The sequence below is a fragment of the Nerophis ophidion genome, linkage group LG10 (genome assembly GCF_033978795.1).
Source record: "Nerophis ophidion isolate RoL-2023_Sa linkage group LG10, RoL_Noph_v1.0, whole genome shotgun sequence".
Taxonomy (NCBI): Eukaryota; Metazoa; Chordata; class Actinopteri; order Syngnathiformes; family Syngnathidae; genus Nerophis; species Nerophis ophidion.
In genome coordinates, this window is record NC_084620.1 from 50,489,701 (window position 1) to 50,511,711 (window position 22,011).

A 22,011-nucleotide genomic window follows, 5' to 3' on the forward strand; every position below is an offset into this window, starting at 1 on the left:
CTATTTTTGGAAATTTTCCTATCTTTCACAATCCTTATGTAAGACAAAAACACACGTCTTCCTTTTTTTATGCATTCTAAGTCGTAAAATATGGCAAGTAAGAGGCGGCTAACAAACAGGTAACGAAATTACACTATTCTGCCCATAAAGTTATCTAAAAAAAACATGTAAAAAGTGCCAACAATACTCCATTTACATGTCATGACCTGAATATTAACAAGTATTAGAAGTATTGTTATTATAAGTGCTAACGTGGACAAACTATTTTTGACAAAAAGCAGATTTAAAGGGGAACTGCACTATTTTTAGAAATGTTCCTATCATTCACAATCCTTATGTAAGACAAAAACACACGTGTTCCGTTTTTAATGCATTCTAAGTCGTAAAATACAGCAAGAGGCGACTAACAAATAGGTAATGAAATTACACTATTAGGCCCATAAATGTATCTAAAAAACATGTAAAAAGTGCCAACAATACTCAATTTACATGTCGTGACCTGAATATTAACAGGTATTAACAAAATTGTTATTATAAGTGCTAACGCAGACAAAGTATTTTTAGACACATTTGTCAAAAAGCAGATTTAAAGGAGAACTGCACTTTTTTGGGGAAATGTTCTTATCATTCAAAATCCTCATGTAAGACAAAACCACACGTCTTCCTTTTTTATGCATTCTAAGTCGTAAAATATAGCAAGTAAGAGGTGGCTAAAAATACAGCTAATGCAACCACATTATTCTGCCCATAAAGTCATTTAAAAAACATGTAAAAAGTGAAAACAATACTCCATTTACATGTCGTGACCTGAATATTAACAAGTATTAGCAATATTGTTATTATAAGTGCTAACACGGACAAACTATTTTTAGACGTATGTTTGTCAAAAAGCAGATTTAACGGGGAACTGCACTATTTTTTGGACATTTTTCTATCATTCACAACCCTTATGTAAGACAAGAACACGTCTTCCTTTTTCAATGAATTCCAAGTCGTAAAATATGGCAAGTAAGAGGCAGCTAACAAACAGATAATGAAATGAAAACCAAAGTCAATTCTTGAGCCCATAAAGTTGTCAAAAAATATCTAAAAATACTCCATTTACATGTTGTGACCTCAATATTAACAAGTATTAGCAATAGTGTTATTATAAGTGCTAACGTGGACAAACTATTTTTGACGGAAAGCAGATTAAAAGGGGAACTGCTCTATTTTTGGGCTAAAAAAAAAGATAATCTGTGGCTGAGGCCACCCCTCAGACAAGAAGTTTTTGTCCTAGCACAGATCGAAAAAGTACAGCTTAAGCACAATAGCTAATAACTATCGCAACAGACTTCAAGCATACTAAAGTTGTGTGATAATATATATATATGATTATTATGACATTTCCCTCCTGTTTATCACATAACATCCCCGGAATCTTCTTATCCTTAATAACCTCTTTTTGCGATTTTCAGTTAATAGTTCAATTCCTGAGGGCCAAGTTATGTTTACACTCTGAGTTCAACATCCTTTTCTTTACCAGGGTCTGGAAAAATATCAGGACCAGCGCCCAGGTAGGTATCCTTGTCATCAGATTCATCTTTCTTAAGGATTCATCGACAGTGTCAACAATAACATTCGTCAACATAGTCGAGACATCGTCACTCCTGTTTTTCCGGCGGGACGCTAGCCAGCAAACAACAAGACGGGTGAAAATATTTCCTCCCGTTCTTGTTATAAACATGACTAGTTAGCTCCTTTTGCCAAGTAAATCTGGTTTTTAAGACTCTATATCTGGGATGCTTCAAGTGGAGGAACATGGGACATCTGGAGGACGTGGTCTCAACTGGGTGTTATGGTTAGCTTGTACCTTGCTAGCAAGCTAACAAGTTGGTTGAAAAATAGATAATTTTTCTATCATTTTAGCATTCCTGTAGGAATTGCAAATTATTGTTATTATTATTTTTTTAACGGCTTAATGAGCGGCATCGTTACTGTATACATAAATATTTACGGACTAATTAGTCATCTTTGTTGCTGCACCCGCCGAAAAACTAGTCGACTCGCCGTTAAGATAGACGATGACTTTCAAACTAGTCGTTGGTTGCAGCCCTATTATGTTGATACTTTGTATAACTTTTTGTTTCTGGATCATCATTTGTCCCAAAATAGTCTTTGCTGTCTCTCATCAAGTCTGTCATGTTTAGTAGTCTTCTTGTTGTTGTTGAAGGGAAAAGCCTGTATACTTCAAATGAGCAAAATACTGTACATGAATATGACATGTTATTATAAACGTTACTAGATACAACATACATACTTACATCATGTATATATTACATGTTATTATGAATGTTACTAGATACTACATATATTCTTACAGCATGTATATATTATTTGTTTTTATGAATGTTGCTAGATACTACATATATACCTACATCATGTATATATTACATGTTATTATAAACGTTACTAGATACTACAGATATAATTACAGCATGTATATATTACATGTTTTTAGAGTGCTTTATAGGTGGAACAGATCGACTTACATTGTCTTCGTTGTTAGCTGGCTCCTGCTAGCGTTTACAAGTACTATTATGTAGGGGTTTCAAGTACTATTTTGTAGTACTCTCAAACACTATTATGTAGTATTTACAAGCATTATTATGTAGTATTTGCAAGGACTATTATGTAGTATTTACAAGCACTATTATGTAATATTTACAAGTACTATTATGTAGTGTTTACAAGCACTATTATGTAGTATTTACAAGTACTATGATGTAGTATTTCCAGGCACTCTAATGTAGTATTTACAAGCACTATTATGTATTATTAACAAGTACTATTATGTAGTGTTTACAAGGACTATTATGTAGTATTTACAAGTACTATTATGTATTATTTGCAAGCACTATTATGTAGTATTTACAAGCACTATTTTGTAGCATTTACAAACACTATGATGTAGTATTTCCAAGCACTCTTATGTAGTATTTACAAGCACTATTATGTAGTATTAACAAGTACTATTATGTAGTGTTTACAAGCACTATTATGTAGTATTTACAAGTTCTATTATGTTGTATTTACTAGCACTATTATGTAGTATTTGCAAGCACTATTATGTAGTATTTGCAAGCACTATTATCTAGTATTTACAAGCACTATTATGTTGTATTTACAAGCACTATTATGTAGCATTTACAAACACTATTATGTAGTATTTTCAAGTACTATTATGTAGTGTTTACAAGCACTATTATGTAGTATTTACAAGCACCATTATGTAGTATTTACAAGTAATATTATGTAGTATTTACAAGCACTATTATGTAGTATGTAAGTACAAGCACTATTATGTAGTATTTTCAAGTACTATTATATATTTACAAGCACCATTATGTAGTATTAAAAAGTACTATTATGTAATATCAACAGGTACTATTATGTAGAGTTTACAAATACTATTATGTAGTGTCTTCAAGTATTATTATATAGTATTTTCAAGTACCATTACGTAGTATTTACAAGCACTATTTTGGAGTATTTTCAAGCACTGTTATGTAGTGTTTACAAGCACTATTATGGAGTATTTACAAGCACTATTATGTAGTGTTTTCAAGCACTATTATGTAGTATTTACAAGCACTATTATGTAGTTTTTTCAAGTACTATTATGCAGTGTTTTCAAGTACTATTATGCAGTGTTTTCAAGCACTACAATGTAGTATTTAAAAGCACTATTATGTAGTATTTACAAGCACTCTTATGTAGTATTTTCAAAACAATATTATGTAGTATTTACAAGCACTATTATGTAGTAATTACAAGCACTATTTTGTAGTATTTACATGTACTATTATGTAGTATTTGCAAGGACTATTATGTAGTATTTTCAAGTACTTTTATGAAGTATTTTTAGGCAAAATCATGTATTTACAAGCACTATTACCTAGTATTTACAAGCACTCTTATGTAGTATTTTCAAACAATATTATGTAGTATTTACAAGCACTATTATGTCGTATTTACAAGCACTATTGTCATATTTACAAGCACTATTATGTAGCATTTACAAGCACTATTATGTAGCATTTTCAAGCACTATTATGTAGTATTTTCAAGTTCTATTATGTAGTACATACAATCACTATTATGTAGTATTTACAAGTACTATTATGTAGTATTTACAAGCACTATTATGTAGTATTTTCAAGTACTATAATGTAGTATTTGCAAGCACAATTAAGTAGTATTTTTAAGCACAATTATGTATTTACAAGCACTATTATGTAGTTTTTTCAAGCACTATTATGTAGTATTTACAAGCACTATTATGTAGTGTTTACAAGTACTATTATGTAATATTTACAATAATTATTTTGTAGTGTTTACAAGCACTGTTATGTAGTATTTACAAGCACTATTATGTAGTATTTACAAGCACTATTATGTAGTGTTTACAAGCATTATTTTGTTGCATTTACAAATGCTATTATGTAGTATTTACATGCACTATTATGTAGCATTTACAAGTACTAGTATGTAAAGTTTACAAGCACTATTATGTAGTATTTACAATCACTATTATGTAGTATTTACAAGTACTATTATGGAGTATTTTCAACCACTATTATGTATTTTTTCAAACACTATTATGTAGTATTTACAAGCACTATTATGTAGTGTTTACAAGTACAATTATGTAATATTTACAATAATTATTATGTAGTGTTCACAAGCACTATTTTGTTGCATTTACAAATGCTATTATGTAGTATTTACAAGCACTATTATGTCATATTTACAAGCACTATTATGTAGCATTTTCAAGCACTATTATGTAGTATTTTCAAATGCTATTATGTAGTACATACAATCACTATTATGTAGTATTTATAAGTACTATTAGGTAGTATTTACAAGCACTATTATGTAGTATTTTCAAGTACTATAATGTAGTATTTGCAAGCACTATTAAGTAGTATTTTTAAGCACAATTATGTATTTACAAGCACTATTATGTAGTTTTTTCAAGCACTATTATGTAGTATTTACAAGCACTATTATGTAGTGTTTACAAGTACTATTATGTAATATTTACAATAATTATTTTGTAGTGTTTACAAGCACTGTTATGTAGTATTTACAAGCACTATTATGCAGTATTTACAAGCACTATTACGTAGTATTTACAAGCACTATTATGTAGTATTTACAAGTAATATTATGTAGTATTTACAAGCACTATTATGTAGTATGTAAGTAAAAGCACTATTATGTAGTATTTTCAAGTACTATTATATATTTACAAGCACCATTATGTAGTATTAAAAAGTACTATTATGTAATATCAACAAGTACTATTATGTAGAGTTTACAAATACTATTATGTAGTGTCTTCAAGTATTATTATATAGTATTTTCAAGTACCATTACGTAGTATTTACAAGCACTATTTTGGAGTATTTTCAAGCACTGTTATGTAGTGTTTACAAGCACTATTATGGAGTATTTACAAGCACTATTATGTAGTGTTTTCAAGCACTATTATGTAGTATTTACAAGCACTATTATGTAGTTTTTTCAAGTACTATTATGCAGTGTTTTCAAGTACTATTATGCAGTGTTTTCAAGCACTACAATGTAGTATTTAAAAGCACTATTATGTAGTATTTACAAGCACTCTTATGTAGTATTTTCAAAACAATATTATGTAGTATTTACAAGCACTATTATGTAGTAATTACAAGCACTATTTTGTAGTATTTACATGTACTATTATGTAGTATTTGCAAGGACTATTATGTAGTATTTTCAAGTACTTTTATGAAGTATTTTTAGGCAAAATCATGTATTTACAAGCACTATTACCTAGTATTTACAAGCACTCTTATGTAGTATTTTCAAACAATATTATGTAGTATTTACAAGCACTATTATGTCGTATTTACAAGCACTATTGTCATATTTACAAGCACTATTATGTAGCATTTACAAGCACTATTATGTAGCATTTTCAAGCACTATTATGTAGTATTTTTAAGTTCTATTATGTAGTACATACAATCACTATTATGTAGTATTTACAAGTACTATTATGTAGTATTTACAAGCACTATTATGTAGTATTTTCAAGTACTATAATGTAGTATTTGCAAGCACAATTAAGTAGTATTTTTAAGCACAATTATGTATTTACAAGCACTATTATGTAGTTTTTTCAAGCACTATTATGTAGTATTTACAAGCACTATTATGTAGTGTTTACAAGTACTATTATGTAATATTTACAATAATTATTTTGTAGTGTTTACAAGCACTGTTATGTAGTATTTACAAGCACTATTATGTAGTATTTACAAGCACTATTATGTAGTGTTTACAAGCATTATTTTGTTGCATTTACAAATGCTATTATGTAGTATTTACATGCACTATTATGTAGCATTTACAAGTACTAGTATGTAAAGTTTACAAGCACTATTATGTAGTATTTACAATCACTATTATGTAGTATTTACAAGTACTATTATGGAGTATTTTCAACCACTATTATGTATTTTTTCAAACACTATTATGTAGTATTTACAAGCACTATTATGTAGTGTTTACAAGTACAATTATGTAATATTTACAATAATTATTATGTAGTGTTCACAAGCACTATTTTGTTGCATTTACAAATGCTATTATGTAGTATTTACAAGCACTATTATGTCATATTTACAAGCACTATTATGTAGCATTTTCAAGCACTATTATGTAGTATTTTCAAATGCTATTATGTAGTACATACAATCACTATTATGTAGTATTTATAAGTACTATTAGGTAGTATTTACAAGCACTATTATGTAGTATTTTCAAGTACTATAATGTAGTATTTGCAAGCACTATTAAGTAGTATTTTTAAGCACAATTATGTATTTACAAGCACTATTATGTAGTTTTTTCAAGCACTATTATGTAGTATTTACAAGCACTATTATGTAGTGTTTACAAGTACTATTATGTAATATTTACAATAATTATTTTGTAGTGTTTACAAGCACTGTTATGTAGTATATACAAGCACTATTATGCAGTATTTACAAGCACTATTACGTAGTATTTACAAGCACTATTATGTAGTGTTTACAAGCATTATTTTGTTGCATTTACAAATGCTATTATGTAGTATTTACATGCACTATTATGTAGCATTTACAAGTACTAGTATGTAATGTTTACAAGCACTATTATGTAGTATTTACAAGCACTATTATGGAGTATTTTCAACCACTATTATGTAGTATTTACAAGCACTATTATGTAGTATTTACAAGCACTATTATGTATATTTTTCAAGCACTATTATGTAGTATTTACAAGCACTATTATGCAGTGTTTACAAGCACTATTATGTAGTGTTTAAAAGCACTAATATGTAGTATTTATAAGTACTAGTATGTAGTGTTTACAAGTAGTATTATGTAGTGTTTTCAATCATTTTTATGTAGTATATTCAAGCACTATTATGTAGTATTTACAAGCACTATTATGCAGCGTTTACAAGCACTATTATGTAGTGTTTAAAAGCACTAATATGTAGTATTTATAAGTACTAGTATGTAGTGTTTACAAGTAGTATTATGTAGTGTTTTCAATCATTTTTATGTAGTATATTCAAGCACTATTATGTAGTATTGACAAGCACAAACATGTGTTTTTGTCTTACATAAGGGTTGTGGATGATAGTCCAAGAAGCGTACAGTTCCACTTTAGTACAGTGCAGGTTAAAAGAAAGGGAAAAGGCCAGCTGGAGCTGAAGGAGCTGAAGGTGGGTGTTGCAGCTACGTTTTAGAGGCCAAATAAATCAGTCTGGGGGGGGGTCATGGTAATGGAGTAATGGACTTACCACCCAAGGCTTGCTGCAGAAGTTGTAGATGGAGAAGAGAGAGTTGAGAGCGGGCACGCCGCCAAAATGCAAGCCGATGACCAGGTTCCTGAAGTCCTCTCCTGGGATCATGGAGTAGGCATGCTGGCGGATCAGCACAAAGTCGGGTTTGACGGACCTGCACGCAGACACGGACGTGGACAACCATCACCGGCTGGACTCTACCAACCCGCAGTGTTTGCTGAGTGTGTGGAGACCTCATCAGTGGTCTGGAACGACTGCAACTGTACCAGTCCTTAGACTTAGACCAGTGGTTCTTAACCTGGGTTCGATCGAACCCTAGGGGTTCGGTGAGTCGGCCTCAGGGGTTCGGTGGAGGTCAAGCCACACCCGACTCATCGTGTGTATCAGACCTGGGCAAATTAAGGCCCCGGGGGCCACATCCTCTAAATCAAATTGTTACACCCAAGAATCAATTCTGAATCGAATAGTCACCCGAGGATTCGATTTTCAATCGAATCGTCACCCAGTAAAATTGAATAGTTACCCAGAAGAATTTATTCTGGATCGAAAAATTACCTCCATGATCGAATTGTTACTCCTAAAAATCAATTCTGAATCGAATCTTTACCCCAAGAATTGATTTTGAATTGAATCGTTACCACCAAGAATCTCTCCTGAATTGAATCGTTACCTGAAGAATTGATTTTGAATCAAATCATTACCCCTCTAAATCGAATCGTTGCACCCAAGAATTAATTCTGAATCGAATAGTCACCCGAGGAATCGATTTTCAATTGAATCGTTACCCCATAAAATTGAATCGTTACCCAGAAGAATTTATTCTGGATCGAAAAATTACCTCCATGATCGAATCTGAATCGAATTGTTACCCTCAAGAATCAATTCTGAATGGAATCGTTACCCCAAGAATGGAATGTAATATAAACAATGTAGTTCCTCATAGAACTGGCACCCAATATTATAAAAAATATATATATTGAGTTTGAATTGAATCATTACCCCCAAAAATCGAATCAATCGGAGCCCAAAGCTTCCCAGCCATACAACCAAGCAGTATCAGCCCTGAAAAACCATATGGCTCAGTCTCTAACCTACTCTTTAGTCCATCCTGGTCCTAAACTAAACAAACCCGCTTCATGTCTACACCACGGTGCAGGGGAGAGGGGGGGTTGATGGACTCCAACAAATCCACCAGCACATCTGGACCTGCATCTGGATCCACACTCTGCAGCTGGGGTCTCTATTGGTCCAATTAACACAAGCTCGACTGATGGCCGTGGGCCGGGGGACCTGTGGGCTACCCGGGGGTCTCCTTTAAACCCTCACACATGTCCAAAGCATAGAAGGAAGGTCCAGTTTTTTCAGTGGGATTCAAAGTCCAATGTAGAGTAGAAACTAGGCTTGGACGGTACTAGTATAGTATCGCCGTACTCATGAATCAAAAATGGTACTACACTCTGCTTGAAAAGTACCGCATTTATTTATTTTTAAGGTCATGCCATTGCTGGTTTTACGAGCAGAGGAGCATGTTCGGCAGCGCACACACACAGAGTACTTACAAGCAGACACAGTGTGTAGACAGGAAAGGGAGAACGGACGCATTTCGGTGTAAAAAGTAAAGATAAATAGTGTTTTAGCTACTTCTAAATCACTAATCCTGGTATCCGTGGCGACAAAAATAGATTAGATTAGATAGTACTTTATTTATTAGTTCAGGAGAGTTCCGTCAGGAAAATTAAAAGTGAGTTTCTATACAAGTAGCATTATCACTGGAGGACGAGGAATAGCTAAACATGCTTCACTACACACCGTGAGAGGATACAATAGCTCATCGGACATCCACTGTAATGATACCAAGTACAGGCGCGTATCTCGTCGATACTACTACGATTACATCGATATTTTCTAATCCTCACAAAATCTTTTTTTTCCTTTAAAAAAAAATCATATTATGTTTATGAAGGACTTTGAATATGACCAATGTATGATCCTGTAACTACTTGGTATCGAATCGATACTACGTCTTAGACTAGGAGTGCTATGTTTGAGACTATTGCATATTTTGTGTGTTTGCTAATTAAAATAAAGTTTTCTTTGACAAAAAGGAAAAAAAAAAACATGAAAATATAAGAACTGTAATCGACGGATAGATGTGAAGTTGATTGAGAGACTAAAGCGTTAAAAGTCAAAATAAATCATGTATGACTTATTTTATGCAGCCCTTTCAGACACTTGTGATTTAGGGCTATATAAATAAACATTGATTGATTGATTGATTGATTGATTGATTGATTGATTGATTGATTGATTGATTGATTTTCAACACTTTTGGATCTGCCAAACTTTTAGTGGGATTTTTCCATTTATTTATTTTTTTAAACTGTCATTGCTTCAAAAAAAAAAGTATTGATCAAAATCAATGTTATGATTTATTGACTGACAATATTTAAAACTCCAATTACTTCAATGAAATAACCCACTTTGAGGGGAATATTGCATATTTTGTGTGTTTGGTGAATTTTAATTTTAAAAAAAAGCTTTCTCTGCCAAAAGGAAAAATAAATAAATAAATGTAAAAACCCATAATTAAGAGACTGAAGCGTTAAAAGTACAAATAAAATAATGTATGACTTATTTTCAACACTTTTGGATCCCCTCAAATTTTTTGTGAAATGTTTTTATTTTATTTTTTTTAACTGTCATTGCTAAAAAAAATAATAAGAATAAAAATAATGAATCAAAATCAATGTTATGATTTATTGACCGGCATTATTTAAAGCTCCAATTACAAATATTCTACTATGAATTTTTTGGGGGGAGGAAATAATGCATATTTTGTGTGCTTGCTAAATATTAATTAAAAAAAAAGCTTTCTTTGACAAAAAGAAAAGAAAAAAAAAACGATAATTATAATTGAGAGACTGAAGCGTTAAAAGTAAAAACAAAATAATGTATAACTTATTTTCAACACTTTGGGATCCCCCAAAATTTTTTGTGAATTTTTTTTTTTCATTTTTTTTTTTTAACTGTCATTGCTAAAAAAAATAATAAAAATGTAAATAAAAATAATGAATCGAAATCAATGTTATTAATTATTGACCGGCAGTATTTAAAGCTCCAATTACAAATTTCTACTATGAATTTTTTGGGGTGGGGAAATATTTCATATTGTGTGTGTTTGCTAAATATTAATTAAAAAAAAAAGCTTTCTCTGACAAAAAGAAAAAAAAACAATAAAAATATAAAAACCTAGAATTAAGAGACTGAAGCGTTAATAGTAAAGATAAATAATGTATGACTTATTTTCAACACTTTTGGATCCCCCAAAATTTTTTGTGCAATTTTTAGATTTTATTTTTTTTAACTGTCATTGCTAAAAATAATAATAATAATAAAAATAATGAATCCAAATCAATGTTATGATTTATTGACCGGCAGTATTTAAAGCTCCAATTACAAATATTCTACTATGAAATTTTTTGGGGGGAGGAAATATTGCATATTTTGTGTGTTTGCTAAATATTAATTAAAAAAAAAAAAAGCTTTCTCTGACAAAAAGAAAAAAAAATGTAAAAACTTAGAATTGACAGACTGAAGGGTTAAAAGTTAAAATAAAATAATGTATGACTTATTTTTAACACCTTTAGTGGCATTTTTTTTAACTGTCATTGCTAAAAAAAATTCAACATAATAATGAATCAAAATCAATGTTGATTTATTGACCGACAGTATTCAAAGCTCCAATTACAAATTTTCTACATTGAAATTTGGGGGGGGGGGGGGGGGGGGGGGGGGGATTGTCAGGCCTATGGTTCATGTTTTGTTTATCTTATGTGTAGTTTTTTGGACATTCAGTTCTTGCTTTTGCACTTCCTTGTTTTTCTTTGTTACCATGACAACTCATTAAGTTTCACCCGGCCCTCAAGTCACGCTCCGGTCCTCAGTTCTCACACCTGCTAATCAACATCATAGTCATTATTTAAACCATTCAGTTTCAGTCTTCGTCCTGGTAACTTTACCTACCGATGCACCTACACATCCCGTATTCATCTGCTTCATGCCTCGCTGTTCGTTTTAGTCCACACCAAGTAAGTTGTGTATTTATGCCTCAGTGCAAGTTTTGTTTTTTCATGCCACAGTGCAAGTGTTTTTGTTTCATGTTTGTAGTTTGTAGCATTCATGCTAACCTTTTGTTTTTCATTAGCCAATTTTGTTTTCCGCCCTCGTGCGCGCCCTTCGTTTGCCTTTTGTTGTAGTCTGTTTGTTTAGTAATCAATCAACATGTGCTTACATTCACGTCTGGCTCGTCCCAAATTCCCTCTGCGACGAAAAAACAATCCTAGTCCAAGTGCATGCTTGACAAAAATATTGCATATTTTGTGTGTTTACTAAATAATAATACAAAAAACTTTTTGACAAAAAGAAAAAAAAAACTAAAAATCTACAATTGAGAGACTGAAGCATTAAAAATAATGTATGACTTATTTTCAACACTTTTGGATCCCCCAAAACGTTTTGTGAAAAGTTTTTATTTTATCTTAGTTAAAACTGTCATTACTAAAAATAAAAATCAACATAATAACGAATCAAAATCAATGTTATGATTTATTGACAGACAGTATTCAAAGCTACAATTACAAATGTTCTACTTTGAAATTTTTTTTGGTGGGGGGGAATATTGCACATTTTGTGCGTTTGCTAAATAATTGAAAAAAAAAAAAGAAGAAGCTTTAATTGACAAAAAGAAAAAAATATATATAAAAACCAAGAAGTAAGAGACTTAAGTGTTAAAAGTAAAAATAAATAATGTATGACTTATTTTCAACACTTTTGGATCCCCAAAACTTTTAATGATTTTTTTTTACTCTACTTTTTTTTAACGGCCATTGCTAACAAAAATAATAAGAATAATAACAATGAACCAAAATCAATGTTATATTTTGAGTGTTTGCTAAATAATTATAAAAAAACTTTTTGACAAAACAAACAAACAAACAAACCAAAATATAAAAACCTATAATTGAGAGACTTAGGTGTTAAAGGTCCAAATAAATAATGTCACTTATTTTCAACACTTTTAGTGGAATTTCAACCCTTTTAGTGGGATTTTATTTTATATATATATATATATATATATATTTTTTTTTATTATTATTATTTTTTTATTCCATCCATCATCTTCCGCTTATCCGAGGTCGGGTCGCGGGGGCAGCAGCCTAAGCAGGGAAGCCCAGACTTCCCTCTCTCCAGCCACTTCGTCTAGCTCTTCCCGGGGGATCCCGAGGCGTTCCCAGGCCAGCCGGGAGACATAGTCTTCCCAACGTGTCCTGGGTCTTCCCCGTGGCCTCCTACCAGCTGGACGTGCCCTAAACACCTCCCTAGGGAGGCGTTCGGGTGGCATCCTGACCAGATGCCCAAACCACCTCATCTGGCTCCTCTCGATGTGGAGGAGCAGCGGCTTTACGTTGAGCTCCTCCCGGATGGCAGAGCTTCTCACCCTATCTCTAAGGGAGAGCTCATGACCATAGGTGAGGATGGGAACGTAGATCGACCGGTAAATTGAGAGCTTTGCCTTCTGGCTCAGCTCCTTCTTCACCACAACGGATCGATACAACGTCCGCATTACTGTAGACGCCGCACCGATCCGCCTGTCGATCTCACGATCCACTCTTCCCCCACTCGTGAACAAGACTCCTAGGTACTTGAACTCCTCCACTTGGGGCAGGGTCTCCTCCCCAACCCGGAGATGGCACTCCACCCTTTTCCGGGCGAGAACCATGGACTCGGACTTGGAGGTGCTGATTCTCATTCCGGTCGCTTCACACTCGGCTGCGAACCGATCCAGTGAGAGCTGAAGATCCCGGCCAGATGAAGCCATCAGGACTACATCATCTGCAAAAAGCAGAGATCTAATCCCGTGGCCACCAAACCGGATCCCCTCAACGCCTTGGCTGCGCCTAGAAATTCTGTCCATAAAAGTTATGAACAGAATCGGTGACAAAGGACAGCCTTGGCGGAGTCCAACCCTCACTGGAAACGTGTCCGACTTACTGCCAGCAATGCGGACCAAGCTCTGACACTGATCATACAGGGAGCGGACTGCCACAATAAGACAGTTCGGTACCCCATACTCTCTGAGCACTCCCCACAGGACTTCCCGAGGGACACGGTCGAATGCCTTCTCCAAGTCCACAAAGCACATGTAGACTGGTTGGGCAAACTCCCATGCACCCTCAAGAACCCTGCCGAGAGTATAGAGCTGGTCCACGGTTCCACGACCAGGACGAAAACCACACTGTTCCTCCTGAATCCGAGGTTCGACTATCCGGCGTAGCCTCCTCTCCAGTACACCTGAATAAACCTTACCGGGAAGGCTGAGGAGTGTGATCCCACGATAGTTGGAACACACCCTCCGGTCCCCCTTCTTAAAGAGAGGGACCACCACCCCGGTCTGCCAATCCACAGGTACCGCCCCCGATGTCCACGCGATGCTGCAGAGTCTTGTCAACCAAGTCAGCCCCACAGCATCCAGAGCCTTAAGGAACTCCGGGCGGATCTCATCCACCCCCGGGGCCTTGCCGCCGAGGAGCTTTTTAACTACCTCAGCGACCTCAGCCCCAGAAATAGGAGAGTCCACCACAGATTCCCCAGGCACCGCTTCCTCAAAGGCAGACGTGTAGGTGGGATTGAGGAGGTCTTCGAAGTATTCCCTCCACCGATCCACAACATCCGCAGTCGAAGTCAGCAGAACACCATCCGCACCATACACGGTGTTGATAGTGCACTGCTTCCCCTTCCTGAGGCGGCGTATGGTGGTCCAGAATCGCTTTGAAGCCGTCCGGAAGTCGTTTTCCATGGCATCCCCGAACTCTTCCCATGTCCGAGTTTTTGCCTCGGCTACCGCTAAAGCTGCACACCGCTTGGCCCGTCGGTACCCGTCCACTGCCTCCGGAGTCCTATGAGCCAAAAGAACCCGATAGGACTCCTTCTTCAGCTTGACGGCATCCCTCACTGCTGGTGTCCACCAACGGGTTCTGGGATTACCGCCACGACAGGCACAGCTCCAATCAGCCGCCTCGACAATAGAGGTTCGGAACATGGTCCACTCGGACTCAATGTCCCGCACCTCCCTCGTGACATGTTCAAAGTTCTCCCGGAGGTGTGAATTGAAACTCTCTCTGACAGGAGACTCTGCCAGACGTTCCCAGCAGACCCTCACAATGCGTTTGGGCCTGCCAGGTCTGTCCGGCATCCTCCCCCACCATCGCAGCCAACTCACCACCAGGTGGTGATCGGTAGAAAGCTCCGCCCCTCTCTTCACCCGAGTGTCCAGAACATGAGGCCGCAAATCCGATGACACGACTACCAAGTCAATCATGGAACTGCGGCCTAGGGTGTCCTGGTGCCAAGTGCACATATGGACACCCTTATGTTTGAACATGGTGTTTGTTATGGACAATCCGTGACGAGCACAAAAGTCCAATAACAAAACACCACTCGGGTTTAGATCCGGGCGACCATTCTTCCCAATCACGCCTCTCCAGGTTTCACTGTCGTTGCCAACATGAGCGTTGAAGTCTCCCAGTAGGACAAGGGAATCATCCGGGGGAACACTTTCCAGTACTCCCTCGAGTGTTCCCAAAAAGGGTGGGTTTTCTGAACTGCTGTTTGGTGCGTAAGCACAAACAACAGTCAGGAGCCGTCCCCCCACCCGAAGGCGAAGGGAAGCTACCCTCTCGTCCACTGGGTTGAACTCAAACGTGCAGGCTTTGAGCCGGGGGGCAACGAGAATTGCCACCCCAGCCCGTCGCCTCTCACTGTCGGCAACGCCAGAGTGGAAGAGGGTCCAGTCCCTCTCGAGAGAACTGGATCCAGAGCCCTTGCTGTGGGTCGAGGTGAGTCCGACTATATCCAGCCGGAACTTCTCTACCTCGCGGACTAGCTCATGCTCCTTCCCCCCCAGTGAGGTGACGTTCCACGTCCCAAGAGCTAGCTTCTGTAGCCGAGGATCGGACCGCCAAGTGCCCTGCCTTCGGCTTCCGCCCAGCTCACAATGCACCCGACCTCTATGGCCCCTCCTATGAGTGGTGAGCCCATTGGAGGGATGACCCACGTTGCCTCTTCGGGCTGTGCCCGGCCGGGCCCCATGGGGACAGGCCCGGCCACCAGGCGCTCGCCATCGTGCCCCAACTCCGGGCCTGGCTCCAGAGCGGGGCCCCGGTGACCCGCGTCCGGGCGAGGGAAATCTGAGTTCATTTTGTTGTAATTCCATAGAAGTCTTTGAGCTGCTCTTTGTCTGATCACCCACCTAGGACCTGTTTGTCTTGGGAGACCCTACCAGGGGGCATGAAAGCCCCCAGACAACATAGCTCCTAGGATCATTGGGACACGCAAACTCGTCTACCACGGTAAGGTAGCAGCTCAGAGAGGAGTTTTTTTTTTTTTTCTTAACTGTCATTGCCTAAAAAAATAATAAAGAATGAAAAATAATGTTATGAATTATTTATGTTCCTATTTAAGGCTCATGTGAGGATGGCGACCATTTTAGAATCCTCTCCCGCGCTAGTATTCCTACTGTTTCAAATCAATTGTTAGTGGTCACTTCTAGTCACCTCCCAATATGTAAGACCCCAGACCCCAAGAATCTGGGTGGACTGGTGGCAAAGCAGGGAAATGAGTGTTGAGAGAATCAGCCATTCCTATTTATTTTGGCAAGTCCTCCCGGCTCCTGGGGGGTTGCATCCCAGCACCAGGGGCCCCTGGAGGCTTGCATCCCAGCACCAGGGGCCCCTCAGGAAGCGGAGGATTTCTTTGCTGCGTAACAAGATGATCTTGTGCCACCTGGGGTAACCAAAGACTAGGCGGACTAATCCTTCCAGAAAGTGCCATGTTAAGAAAATGGGAGGCGGATGTGCACAGCATTGGTCATTTATCTTCAAATGAACATGTCATCCTGCTGCACTGATGGCATGATGAATACACTTCTGCTGCACCAACAGCCTTCAGACTGCAAGGATGGCACTAGCGTGTCTTCTCTAGTCCTCACTCATTGTTTACTGCCAAGTATGGAGGCTCCTTTGTGTCTTTATTACAATTAATTAATTTCATTTGCATATATATATTGGTAGCTTTACTACAGCAAGGTTGCTAGTTCTACTGCAGCAAGGTGGCTAGTTCTACTGCAGCAAGGATACTAATTCTACTGCATAAAGATTGCTAGTTTTACTGCAGCAAGGTGGCTAGTTTTACTGCAGCAAGGTGGCTAGTTTTACTGCAGCAAGGTGGCTAGTTTTACTGCAGCAAGGTGGCTAGTTTTACTGCAGCAAGGTGGCTAGTTTTACTGCAGCAAGGTGGCTAGTTCTACTGCAGCAAGGTGGCTAGTTCTACTGCAGCAAGGTGGCTAGTTCTACTGCAGCAAGGTGGCTAGTTTTACTGCAACAAGGTGGCTAGTTTTACTGCAGCAAGGTGGCTAGTTCTACTGCAGCAAGGTGGCTAGTTCTACTGCAGCAAGGTTACTAATTCTACTGCAGAAAGGTTGCTAGTTTTACTGCAGCAAGGTGGCTAGTTTTACTGCAGCAAGGTGGCTAATTCTACTGCAGAAAGGTTGCTAGTTTTACTGCAGCAAGGTGGCTAGTTTTACTGCAGCAAGGTGGCTAGTTTTACTGCAGCAAGGTGGCTAGTTTTACTGCAGCAAGGTGGCTAGTTCTACCGCAGCAAGGTTGCTAATTCTACTGCAGAAAGGTTGCTAGTTTTACTGCAGCAAGGTGGCTAGTTTTACTGCAGCAAGGTGGCTAGTTTTACTGCAGCAAGGTGGCTAGTTTTACTGCAGCAAGGTGGCTAGTTTTACTGCAGCAAGGTGGCTAGTTTTACTGCAGCAAGGTGGCTAGTTTTACTGCAGCAAGGTGGCTAGTTCTACTGCAGCAAGGTGGCTAGTTCTACTGCAGCAAGGTGGCTAGTTCTACTGCAGCAAGGTTGCTAGTTCTACTACAACAAGGTTGCTAGTTTTACTGCAGCAATACTAGTAGTTTTACTGTAGCAAGGTTTCTAGTTCTAGTACAGCAAGGTTGCTAGTTCTACTGCAGCAAGGTGACTTGTTCTACTGCAGCAATACTAGTAGTTTTACTGCAGCATGGTTACTAGTTCTACTGCAGCAAGGTGGCTAGTTCTATTGTAGCAAGGTTACTAGTTTTACTGCAGCAAGGTGACTAGTTCTACTGCAGCAATTGTAGTAGTTTTACTGCAGCAAGGTTACTAGTTCTACTGCAGCAATACTAGTAGTTTTACTGCAGCATGGTTACTAGTTCTACTGCAGCAAGGTGGCTAGTTCTATTGTAGCAAGGTTACTAGTTTTACTGCAGCAAGGTGACTAGTTCTACTGCAGCAATACTAGTAGTTTTACTGCAGCAAGGATACTAGTTCTACTGCAGCAAGGTGGCTAGTTCTATTGCAGCAAGGTTACTAGTTCTCTGGCAGATAAGTTGCGAGTTCTATTACGGCAAGGTTGCTAGTTCCACTGCAGCAAGGTTACTAGTTCTACAGCAGCAAGGTGGCTAGTTCTACTGCAGCAAGGTTACTCATTCTACTGCAGAAAGGTTGCTAGTTCTACTGCAGCAAGGTGGCTAGTTATACTGCAGCAAGGTTACTAATTCTACTGCAGAAAGGTTTCTAGTTTTACTGCAGCAAGGTGGCTAGTTCTACTCCCGCAATACTAGTAGTTTTACTGCAGCAAGGTAACTAGTTCTAGTACAGCAAGGTTGCTAGTTCTACTGCAGCAAAGTGGCTAGTTCTACTGCAGCAAGGTAGCTAGTTCTACTACAACAAGGTTGCTAGTTTTACTGCAGCAAGGTGGCTAGTTCTACTGCAGCAAGGTTTATAATTCTACTGCAGAAAGGTTGCTAGTTTTACTGCAGCAAGGTGGCTAGTTTTACTGCAGCAAGGTGGCTAGTTTTACTGCAGCAAGGTGGCTAGTTCTACTGCAGAAAGGTTGCTAATTCTACTGCAGAAAGGTTGCTAGTCTTACTGCAGCAAGGTGACTAGTTCTACTGCAGCAAGGTTACTAATTCTACTGCAGAAAGGTTGCTAGTTTTACTGCAGCAAGGTGGCTAGTTTTACTGCAGCAAGGTGGCTAGTTTTACTGCAACAAGGTGGCTAGTTCTACTGCAGCAAGGTTGCTAATTCTACTGCAGAAAGGTTGCTAGTTTTACTGCAGCAAGGTGGCTAGTTTTACTGCAGCAAGGTGGCTAGTTTTACTGCAGCAAGGTGGCTAGTTCTACTGCAGCAAGGTTGCTAGTTCTACTACAACAAGGTTACTAGTTTTACTGCAGCAATACTAGTAGTTTTACTGCAGCAAGGTTTCTAGTTCTAGTACAGCAAGGTTGCTAGTTCTACTGCAGCAAGATGACTAGTTCTACTGCAGCAATACTAGTAGTTTTACTGCAGCATGGTTACTAGTTCTACTGCAGCAAAGTGGCTAGTTCTATTGTAGCAAGGTTACTAGTTTTACTAAAGCAAGGTGACTAGTTCTACTGCAGCAAAGTTAATAGTTCTACTGCAGCAATACTAGTAGTTTTACTGCAGCATGGTTACTAGTTCTACTGCAGCAAGGTGGCTAGTTCTATTGTAGCAAGGTTACTAGTTTTACTGAAGCAAGGTGACTAGTTCTACTGCAGCAATACTAGTACTTTCACTGCAGCAAGGATATTAGTTCTACTGCAGCAAGGTGGCTAATTCTATTGCAGCAAGGTTACTAGTTCTCTTGCAGATAGGTTGCGAGTTCTATTACTGCAAAGTTACTAGTCCCACTGCAGCAAAGTTACTAGTTCTACAGCAGCAAGGTGGCTAGTTTTACTGCAGCAAGGTTACTAATTCTACTGCAGAAAGGTTGCTAGTTTTACTGCAGCAAGGTGGCTAGTTATACTGCAGCAAGGTTACTAATTCTACTGCAGAAATGTTTCTAGTTTTACTGCAGCAAGGTGGCAAGTTCTACTCCCGCAATACTAGTAGTTTTACTGCAGCAAGGTAACTAGTTCTAGTACAGCAAGGTTGCTAGTTCTACTGCAGCAAGGTGGCTAGTTCTACTGCAGCAAGGTGGCTAGTTCTACTACAACAAGGTTGCTAGTTTTACTGCAGCAAGGTGGCTAGTTCTACTGCAGCAAGGTTACTAATTTTACTGCAGCAAGGTGGCCAGTTTTACTGCAGCAAGGTGGCTAGTTCTACTGCAGTGAGGTTGCTAATTCTACTGCAGAAAGGTTGCTAGTTTTACTGCAGCAATACTAGTAGTTTTACTGCAGCAAGGTTTCTAGTTCTAGTCCAGCAAGGTTGCTAGTTCTACTGCAGCAAGGTGACTAGTTCTACTGCAGCAATACTAGTAGTTTTACTGCAGCATGGTTACTAGTTCTACTGCAGCAAGGTGGCTAGTTCTATTGTAGCAAGGTTACTAGTTTTACTGCAGCAAGGTGACTAGTTCTACTGCAGCAAAGTTAATAGTTCTACTGCAGCAATACTAGTAGTTTTACTGCAGCATGGTTACTAGTTCTACTGCAGCAAGGTGGCTAGTTCTATTGTAGCAAGGTTACTAGTTTTACTGAAGCAAGGTGACTAGTTCTACTGCAGCAATACTAGTAGTTTCACTGCAGCAAGGATATTAGTTCTACTGCAGCAAGGTGGCTAATTCTATTGCAGCAAGGTTACTAGTTCTCTTGCAGATAGGTTGCGAGTTCTATTACGGCAAAGTTACTAGTCCCACTGCAGCAAAGTTACTAGTTCTACAGCAGCAAGGTGGCTAGTTTTACTGCAGCAAGGTTACTAATTCTACTGCAGAAAGGTTGCTAGTTCTACTGCAGCAAGGTGGCTAGTTATACTGCAGCAAGGTTACTAATTCTACTGCAGAAAGGTTTCTAGTTTTACTGCAGCAAGGTGGCTAGTTCTACTCCCGCAATACTAGTAGTTTTACTGCAGCAAGGTAACTAGTTCTAGTACAGCAAGGTTGCTAGTTCTACTGCAGCAAGGTGGCTAGTTCTACTGCAGCAAGGTGGCTAGTTCTACTAAAACAAGGTTGCTAGTTTTACTGCAGCAAGGTGGCTAGTTCTACTGCAGCAAGGTTACTAATTCTACTGCAGAAAGGTTGCTAGTTTTACCGCAGCAAGGTGGCTAGTTTTACTGCAGCGAGGTGGCCAGTTTTACTGCAGCAAGGTGGCTAGTTCTACTGCAGCAAGGTTGTTAATTCTACTGCAGAAAGGTTGCTAGTTTTACTGCAGCAATACTAGTAGTTTTACTGCAGCAAGGTTTCTAGTTCTAGTACAGCAAGGTTGCTAGTTCTACTGCAGCAAGGTGACTAGTTCTACTGCAGCAATACTAGTAGTTTTACTGCAGCATGGTTACTAGTTCTACTGCAGCAAGGTGGCTAGTTCTATTGTAGCAAGGTTACTAGTTTTACTGCAGCAAGGTGACTAGTTCTACTGCAGCAATACTAGTAATTTTACTGCAGCAAGGATACTAGTTCTGCTGCAGCAAGGTGGCTAGTTCTATTGCAGCAAGGTTACTAGTTCTCTTGCAGATAGGTTGCGAGTTCTATTACGGCAAGGTTGCTAGTTCCACTGCAGCAAGGTTACTAGTTCTACTGCAGCAAGGTGAATAGTTCTACTGCAGCAAGGTTACTAATTCTACTGCAGAAAGGTTGCTAGTTCTACTGCAGCAAGGTGGCTAGTTATACTGCAGCAAGGTTACTAATTCTACTGCAGAAAGGTTTCTAGTTTTACTGCAGCAAGGTGGCTAGTTCTACTCCCGCAATACTAGTAGTTTTACTGCAGCAAGGTAACTAGTTCTAGTACAGCAAGGTTGCTAGTTCTACTGCAGCAAGGTGGCTAGTTCTACTGCAGCAAGGTGGCTAGTTCTACTACAACAAGGTTGCTAGTTTTACTGCAGCAAGGTGGCTAGTTCTACTGCAGCAATTCTAGTAGTTTTAATGCAGCAAGGTTACTAGTTCTACTGCAGCAATACTAGTAGTTTTACTGCAGCATGGTTACTAGTTCTACTGCAGCAAGGTGGCTAGTTCTATTGTAGCAAGGTTACTAGTTTTACTGGAGCAAGGTGACTAGTTCTACTGCAGCAATACTGGTAGTTTT

At 38.1% G+C, this 22,011-nt stretch overlaps 1 protein-coding gene across 1 annotated transcript in view; it reads right to left on the bottom strand.

Annotated features, from left to right (window-relative positions):
- Positions 1–22,011, bottom strand: part of LOC133560962 (synapsin-3-like) — a 274,400-nt gene that overhangs the window by 145,214 nt on the left and 107,175 nt on the right. Inside the window, exon 5 of the mRNA XM_061914036.1 lies at positions 7,886–8,042. Within this exon, the coding sequence (XP_061770020.1) occupies positions 7,886–8,042 (157 nt within the window). The remainder of the gene's footprint in view (positions 1–7,885; positions 8,043–22,011) is intronic.